The sequence below is a fragment of the Sinocyclocheilus rhinocerous genome, unplaced genomic scaffold (assembly GCF_001515625.1).
Source record: "Sinocyclocheilus rhinocerous isolate Xijiao unplaced genomic scaffold, SAMN03320098_v1.1 scaffold580, whole genome shotgun sequence".
In the NCBI taxonomy this organism is placed as follows: domain Eukaryota; kingdom Metazoa; phylum Chordata; class Actinopteri; order Cypriniformes; family Cyprinidae; genus Sinocyclocheilus; species Sinocyclocheilus rhinocerous.
The window spans coordinates 510,525-519,527 of NW_015670982.1; the positions used below are offsets into that span (position 1 = coordinate 510,525).

Sequence of the window (9,003 nt, forward strand, 5' to 3'; positions counted from 1 at the left end):
TGTGTGTGTGTGTGTGTGTGTGTGTGTGTGTGTGTGTATGTGTGTGTGAAAATCAAAGTAAACCGTCTGTTTAGAGCGATGCCTGCGGAGAAATGATGATTATGTATGCGAGTGCAAATGTGTGGTGGTAAAAACAAATAAAGATTCTGGATGTGCTCAAGACCTGTATCTTAAAGGAACAGTCAATCCACGCTCAAGCATTTCAAAACCTGTAGGACCTTCTGTCTTACATGAATCACAAAATAAGATATTTATAGTAGAATGTTAAAACTGCTATTTTCTATATAGTAAATGATGATTATAATTGTTAAACAAGACTTTTAATCCAAGATTTTCAGGGAATAAGGATTTAATTTCACTCTGTTCCTCACTCAAAAGTAATGAAGCACCAAACTGAGCTTCTTTTCCTCCCAAAACACCAAAATGTTAAACTTAATTAAACCAAAATTTATTAAATAAATAAATACAATTTTCCATTTAGCTGAAAACCAAAACTGAAAATAAAGTTTATTAATTTTGGACAATTGTTTATGCTGTTCAGGGTGTCGTGTTCTCAGGTGATAAATTAGACCAGTCGTATATTCTTTGGCAACAAGCCTCTTGATTTTTTTAAGATGAACAAACTTTATATATAGTTACTTCAGCATTATTCTTGGTCACAGTAAAGTTGGTCACTTTTACTGACGAAAAAGATACTGACCCGATCAAAACTCATCATTGGAGAAGTTCTAATTAAATGTCATTGTTTTGATCAATTTCAGCCCACCAAAACGTTCTGCCATTTTGGGCAGAATATTTTCAGTTGACAAAATTTTGGTGCATCGCTATTCAAAAGAATTCATTTTACTTCAGGACACTTATATAGCACACAACTCATATGCACCTTTTTATTATACATTTTGTACTTTTTAGAGCTTGACAGCCGTGATGCAACAAGCCGGCGGTTGTAAGGCCAGCATCTTTTGGCCTAGTTTTTGCGGTGTTTTATGCACCACTGGCACTAATTGGACCGCTGTCAGCAGCTTTTTAGCCGACTGAGCATGTTGAATCGCTGATGGAGCCTGACAGCGACCAAGATCATTCTTATTTGCTGTTCAGATTCGTGAACCAGTGCACAAGAAAAAAACGAATGAGAAAAAAAGTGACGAAAGCAAGCAAACAATGAAGCTGCTGCTTTATTTACAATTTGTATATCCACAGTCCTAACTCTTCCAGTTTCCCTTTTTTGAATGACAAATACAGACTCCTGCCACCTGCTGGTATGGAGAGTTATATCCTCTCACGCAAGCTTAGAGCATATATGCTAGTTTGCTGATGGTTGTGGTTGTAGTCTTTGCGATGTGTTAAAGCGCAACTTTTTGGCCTAGGTGTTGCAAGGCAATAACAGACGGCTTTCGGTGCCGCTAGTTCTTTGATGTCAGTTTGGTGATCCCCTTTTACTTGCATTGCATGAAAGCAGTGGCAGAGCCAGGATGTTTTCATAGGGGTGGCCAGGAAGGCTATTTGTGTTTGACTATAAAGCACTGGGCTGTTTTAGTGTCTAAAACACAGCTGAATACAATTAATTTGTACTTAATTGTAATTGAGATAGTTGTGAATTAGATCAAGTAATACTGAGTGAATATGACAATTTTTGTATTATTCCTCACCTCCAGGTATTTTAATAAAGGGGCTCACTATAGCTTTATTGCTCAGTCAGCTTGATTCTGGTTCTCAACACCCCCAAAAGCTTGTTCTCCATCATTGCATATTCATGGATGAGACATGCAGATAACTACATAGTTCAACGTTTAGTCAACCTTCACTGAATTTCATATAATCAATGAACTCTGAAAAAGTAAATAGTGAATGTTTAACATTCTATTAGTTGTCAAAATAAAATTAATTGCAACAGTTCTGTCATACCTAAATTGAACTCTGTACAAAGTGAAAGGAAAGGGGGAAAAAAAGTTCTCTTTTGAATCCCCATGTGCAAGAATGTGAAAAGGGGCGGAACGGAAGTCAACAGCACATATATGCCAGAATGTAAAATTAGTTATTTAATGCATTTGAATATGGTTTCATTTTCATACTTTACTAATTATCGAAAAATTAGAGCATATTTTCTAGTACAAGTGCACTGTGCTCACATTTACTTGTACATTAAATTACAAAAAAAGAAATTACATATCAGCTTGCGCCTTATATTGTGATCTCGAATTTTTTCCCCCGAATTTTTCGAATATTTTTGTACATGCATTTTAGAGGCATTATTAAATGTAATGCATATATACATGCATGCACAGTTTTGCAGCTTTAATCACCTTTTTGGTAATTTCACGACTTAACGGACGACAGAACTATGACGTTGTATGCTCATAGTTTCTTGTGCGCTTTATTTATGATGAAGTGATATAGAGCGTGCGCCACATATTCACGTACAGTTGAAGAGTGTGTGCCTTGAGCACAGTAAAACGGCTGACAGGACAGGAACGTTTGTTTTTCTACGTTTTACTGACATATAGCCTAACAACTTCTCATCAGACTGTTCACTGTTGTTCTGAAGCTCATTTAGCACCTGTACCTTTTCCACACTCGTTTGACTTGCGCCTGGCGCTGAGGCGAAGTTGAAATGCGTGTTTGAAAAGTCTCCTGTTTGTTGTGGTTGTAAAGAGATACGGCGGTTCCGCGTCTTAATAAACACATTTCTTGTCAAGAAAAAAAAGAGACAAAAACTGCAGTTGTCAGTGGGGTAGCCAAAGGGGTGGCCACCACCTAGCTCTGCCCCTGCATGAAAGAGAGCAATGTGAAAATTCTTCAAAACTTCTCCTTTAGTGTTCCATGGAAAAAGGAGAGTAAAACAAGAAAATGAATAAATGCTAAAAAAAAAATCTAAATTTTTTGGTGAACTATCCCTATGTAAGAGGTGTCTGCAAGCTTCATTAACAGCATGTTGTTAAAATAGACATCAAAAGAGCTCTCATGAGAGTTAAGCCTAAATAAGAGACCCCCATGCATGTTGCCCAGTTCATTGTGAAACGCTCAAACTGACGTGCATCTGAACGAGTGGCAGCCATTCAGTGACAACACAGGAAACATGTTTTCATAATAGCTTCGGCTTCATTATAGTCACACAGTATTTACGGTATATTTGAACCCCAGACGGCCAGTGTGAGTGACGGAGGTTAGCAGAAGAGTGGAAGTCTCGACAGGGTTGAACAAAGGAATGAGAGAGCTGGAAGAAGGGATAGAAATCTGATACTGCTGTGAAATTCTGTAGACGACAGCAAAGCCTGCTCTCTCTCTCTCTTTTTCCATCTCAGTCTTTGCCCATTCCTCTCTCTCACTCTTTCTACCTCATCTTTCTCCATTCAGCCCTGCCTCTCTCTTGTTACCCTCTCACCCCTCTCTCTCTCGTTGCCCTCGGTCTACACACTTTCCCCCCTCGTTTCTTCTTTGTCTCGCAACTTTTCCGACTTCTCTCTCTCTCTCTCTCTCTCTCTGCAGATGGACCTGAATGCAAAACATTGTCTGTTGAGTGCATCTGGGGGTATCAGCAGTCTGGAGAGGAGCTAATCAGTCTGCTGCTCTGCAGAGCCATTCCTTCTCCTGAATCTCAACGCTTCGCTCACTTATTTCAACTTACACCAAAACAACATCAAGGTCAATATCATTTGGTCTAGGAATGCTGTATATTAAACAATCTGCCCGTCTACGTAATGGTGTATGCTGCTTCAGAAGTGCTTTTCATAGACAAAATATATTGAGAAATGTTTGCATAATTACATATACTAAGTACACATACTCTAGTAAGTTCTTATGCTGTAATGTAAAATAAAACGACCATAATTCTGACATTTTGCTTTGCTTATGCCTTGTAATACTGTGTATGATAAATACTGCATCAAATTTAACAGTTGTACTGTCTACATTTTATTCAAATGAAATTTCTAAGCAGTCTCTCTAATTAAGTGTTTGATTTAACACTACTACTACTACTAATAAATATTATTATTATAGTTTTTATTTCCTAAACACCTTTCCTACAGCCCAAGGTCACTTTGCAAAATAGAATACCAAATTGTAAAAATCAAATCAGTAAAAGTGATTAATAGATCCCAGTGTTTATTTTTAATTACTGAACTGAAACATGATCATCGGGCACAACACTGTGCATAGTTTGAAAGCAATTCATCAGCCTGTTTCAAATGTAGGCTAAATAATTTAGAGATTATGAAATAATCTCACTCTTTCTCCCTTTGTCCCTCAGAATGAACCCCATTTTAGGATTAACCCTGTCATCTAAAGCTGATTAAATCATCATTTTAACCTGCATTTTAGCCAAATGAGTATGGCGGTCCAACTGTATTTGAGCCATCAGAAAGAAAAGCTAACTGAGCAGTGGTCAGTCAAAACACACATGGCTCCCCCTCCTGGATGTAGAGAGAAGTACACCAAGCTCAGCATAGCAAGACCTTATAGAAAAATTCAAAATCAAATAAACTCACTATCACTCTCAAGACCTTATAGAAAAATTCTAAATCAAATAAACTCACTATCTGCTCTCTATAATGTGATACTCTCTAAGGTACTAGTGGTGTCTTTAAACCTTATGAGCTGCCAACCTTAGACAACTCTTTTTGGCAGCTCACCAGGTGTTGAGATGTTGCCACTCATTCTCCAGTGAGAAGTCTCACCTTTTCATGCTGTTCTATGAGAATCTCCACCACAATGTTCTGGAACTTGAGGTCCATAATGGCTGCCACCGTTTCTTCCTGCGGCCTCATGAGCGTGGGGCCAAACACTACCCCAAGGTTCGCCACTGTCATCAGGTTCTGTTTGCTGTTGGCAGCAACACTACACACATAGAAAAAAAGAAGTTATGATTAAATTACTTGAAAGATTGAAAAAAGATTGACATTATTGCACATTATTTGTTTTGATGAAAGATAGCAAGAACGGTTTGCATTGTTTTTGCATTTGATTGTGAAACTATATGCAGTTAACCTTCCATTAGAAAGTGTCTTCAGTCTCACTGCAATATATCTCAGCAAAACTTGAAAACACGATATTTTGAATTAATTAATTAGTAACTTAAAGATCACAGGGGTGAACATTAAAACCTGCATGCTGAATGACTCTTTTGGTTATCAGCCTCACAGATGGAGAATTTTTAGTCAAACTTCATTACTCATATTGTCCATTGAGGTCAATTTGTAAAATATCTAAACAGAGTAAACTTTACCATCCTCTGAACAAATGGGTTCATTTGGATCATTTGACTTGGAATCTAGTGTGTTTTTCCCTTTAGTTTGGTTCATGTAGGCATATACTGTATGAATTACATTAGCTCAAACAAAGACATTTTGAGAGAGTGCCCTTCGATAAAATAAATACAATACAGTTCAAAAGTTTAAAGTCAGTACGTTTTTTTTTTTTTTTTTAAAGAAAATAATACTTTTATTCAGCAAGGACACACGACACTGATCAAAAGTGACATTAAAGACATTTAGAATGTAACAAAATATGTATACTTCAAAGAAATGCTGTTCTTTTGAACCTTCTAATCAAAGGATACTGAAAAAAATGCATCACAGTTTCCACAAAAATATTAAGCAGCACAGCTGTATTCAACACTGACAATAAGAAATGTTTCTTGAGCAGCAAATTAGCATAAGAAGGATCATGTGACACTAAAAAACTGGAGTAATGGGTGCTGAAAAATACATTATTATTAAATGTATTAAAATAGAAGACAATTACATAAAATTGTAGTAATATTTCACAATATTAGTGTTTGTTTTTTTTTACTGTATTTTTGGTCAAATAAATGCAGCCTTGAAGAACCTCAAACCGACCTCAAACGTTTGAACAGTACTGTAAACCTGATCTTTGAGCTTTGGGGGAGAAAACGAAAAAATCTGTAGACTGTCAGTATGTCACTATATTTCAAAACCAAAATGCGCTTCTTCCTCTGCAAATGGCTATAAATGCCTATTTTGAGAGACAGGTGACAAGAAAAAAAAACCTCATTAACATTCTAAGCAATAGGGAGACAATTTGCTATTATGTAACTTTAATAACAAATTTGGGTCTGAACACTTTTGTCCCCGTTTCAGAACAATGCAAACAAACTACAGGTATCAAAATGTCAGTTTACCACTTTCACAGGGTGCACTTTGAAAATAAATACGCCACACACAGATAACAACAATTAATCACCTCTCTAATTCCAATTCAGATAACATGGCAACATTACGCATTTTCCTTTCCATCTCTGATGGGTCTGCAACTGTGCCAACTCCTAAAGCATTTTGCGAGGGCTGGAGAGGATGGAAGAAGAATTTAGTGGTGGATAACCTGAATTTAATTTCCAGTTGCACATCCTTAGCTGCCAGCAAATCCCACTCTGTATTTTGAGGAGACACGTCTGCCCAGTCACTGATTGCTGGAGGTTAGGGAGATTATGTGCTTATCTTCAATTTGCTTACATTCACATTATATAAAAATGTGAGGCCTGAGGTAAAGGTAATGATAGTTAACATTATTTGGAAATCTCTAACCCGATCTATTCTCTTACAGAAGCTGCTGCATAACTCTCTTCTCTAAGTGGGCAGTTGCTGGTTGGAATGGAGAGGGACAGGACGTGTTTTCTCTATAAAAAAAAGTTGTGATCTAGATAACAGCATGGACCGAATGAAAGTCCGTGTGGAGATTTCTCTTTGCTCAGTCTCTCTTCTCTGCAGAGTGCTGTTTGTCTGTTTGCTCTGTTGCTCAGCAACAGAGGTAGCCTACATACGTTTCTACGGGTGCTGCCTGTAGGAAGGTGTGTTTTTGTGTACAGACGGTAAGAACGGAATGAGGGAGAAAGTTGGAAATAATGATAGAAAATAGTGGCTGACAGCCGAGAGAAGTAAAAAGGTTGGAGAAAGAAAACAGAGAATGTGCACACACACACACACACACAAAATAATAATAAAAAATTGTGTATACAGATACAGAAATATAGAGAAAAACCAGTTTCCACTCACTTGGCAAGATGCTTGGTAACATATATGACAACTCCTTAAAAAACGGTTTAAAGAAGCATCCCAAGATACACCTCAAAGTTGGTTCAAGAAATAAGTTCTTTTGGTTTCCACATAATTTCCATACTTCCATTCCTTTCAGTTTTGAAGTTTTTACTATTAAAATGCAAATAGTAATTGGCTGGTGTAACAAATCTTTATTTAATACTTCAAATTAAACTTATTTCAGTTACTGTAGTTGCCAAAGTTTAAGTTTTTATCTAATATTTATCATTTATTTAATTTCAGCTTGATTTCAGTTAAGACAGTTTTTTTAATAGTTTTAGTTGACAATAACATCACTGGGTGTAACTGTATAGGCCGGTGAGGTGTAGTGACTAAAGCTCAGGGATGGTCAACCCCACGTTGCTCCAGGAGAACCTGAATAAAATATGTTTCTGTACACGTGCCCCTCATAAAAGCTAAAAAACTAATTAGTAAAAATTCTGCCTTTGTACATTTAGTGTTATTAGGCTTGCCACTATTGACTTATAGCACCTCCCAGACCTACGACAACGACACATCTCTGCTGATGTCATTTTCATATTTTGAAAATCCTTCACTGAAATTTAATTCAGTGATACTTTCAGCAAGCATTAAACCCCACCTTATAGTTTCACAAATCATAAGCTCTTCTCTCACAGACATGCACATACTTTAAGTTTATGGCATTTGTCAAGTAATTGGCTGGGTATTGCTTGATTATGGTCTAAGCAAGGACAAAGACCTTACTTGCAGGGACGATGAACTCCTTATAAAGCTCGTATGTCATTAGTGGCTCTGGAAGGCTCCTTGAGAGAGAGAGGGAGAGATTTATCGGCTTTATTGGGCATTATTATATACACAACACTATGATTAATGTGGCCGATCACTGCAAGAAATTAGATGAGCAAACAAACACACACATACACTGTGATAACCAAGTTCAACTGAAGGTACTTTCGCTCAGGCTCTGGCACACGTCCCAGCACTGTTAACCCAAAATGAGCCCAGCACATCAATATCATTCATACACACATACAGCTCTGCTGCTGCTGCGTTACAAAAGCTGCCTTGTGCTATTCTATTGTGACAAATCAATTACAGAAATTAATTAAAAGCAATATTAATTAAATGTTGAATAAAACAGCATACAATTATATTTTGTCACTGAAAGGAATGTCCCACTATGAATCTGACAAATCATTAAAAAACTGACATTAAAAAACTGACATATTTCACATGAACTCATTTATCCTTGATACTTTTATTTGAGATTCAATTTAATTCATATATGAAGAGGCCCATAAGTTTCTTTCTGAGGGTTCACACGCGAATTTAGCTTTACACTGAAGTTTCTTTTGAAATAAGCAAATGGGTTGAGGATGAATGGGCATGGCGTATTGTGTCAAATTACAATCAGTACATTTAGTGAAAGGAACATTTACTCACTCACTCAGTCACTCACTCAGTCAGTCAGTCACTCACTCACTCACTCACTATGCTGTTTATTATCTGCAAGTAGAAACAGAATGCAGAAAGTTTAAACTTACCTCAGGTAAAGTTTTAAAGCACTGGTGATGGTTTTGACATCCCAGTCCTCACTGGCTGCTAAATCTATTTCACTACTCTTCTCATCTACAGATCACAAAACAATAAAGAATTAAAGTTCAAATAATCTTAAAAAACTATAGCAAAAACTAGGGATGCACCGATACCGATACTGGTCTCCTGTACTCCTATTCGTACTCGTTAAAATGCCCCGATACCAAACGCCGATACCACACAGCATGTGATAAGCGCCATATTCAAACAAAGAAACACCGACAACAGAACAACAGACAGCAGAAAGGAGTTAAGGATGTCTACTACGAAGTATATGTATGCAATGAATATAATGTTAAACATTCAGTATTAACGCCTGTATAGCTGATGAGCGCGAGCTGATTAACAAAGCACGCTGAGTGGATTGAGCACG

The 9,003-nt window shown here is 37.1% G+C and overlaps 1 protein-coding gene across 1 annotated transcript in view; it reads right to left on the bottom strand.

Moving 5' to 3' along the window:
• LOC107734541 (rho GTPase-activating protein 10) overlaps positions 1-9,003 on the bottom strand; it is a 67,680-nt gene that overhangs the window by 16,588 nt on the left and 42,089 nt on the right. The window contains 4 exon segments of the mRNA XM_016546530.1: positions 4,677-4,836; positions 7,011-7,044; positions 7,779-7,837; positions 8,579-8,663. Of these exon segments, the coding sequence (XP_016402016.1) occupies positions 4,677-4,836; positions 7,011-7,044; positions 7,779-7,837; positions 8,579-8,663 (338 nt within the window).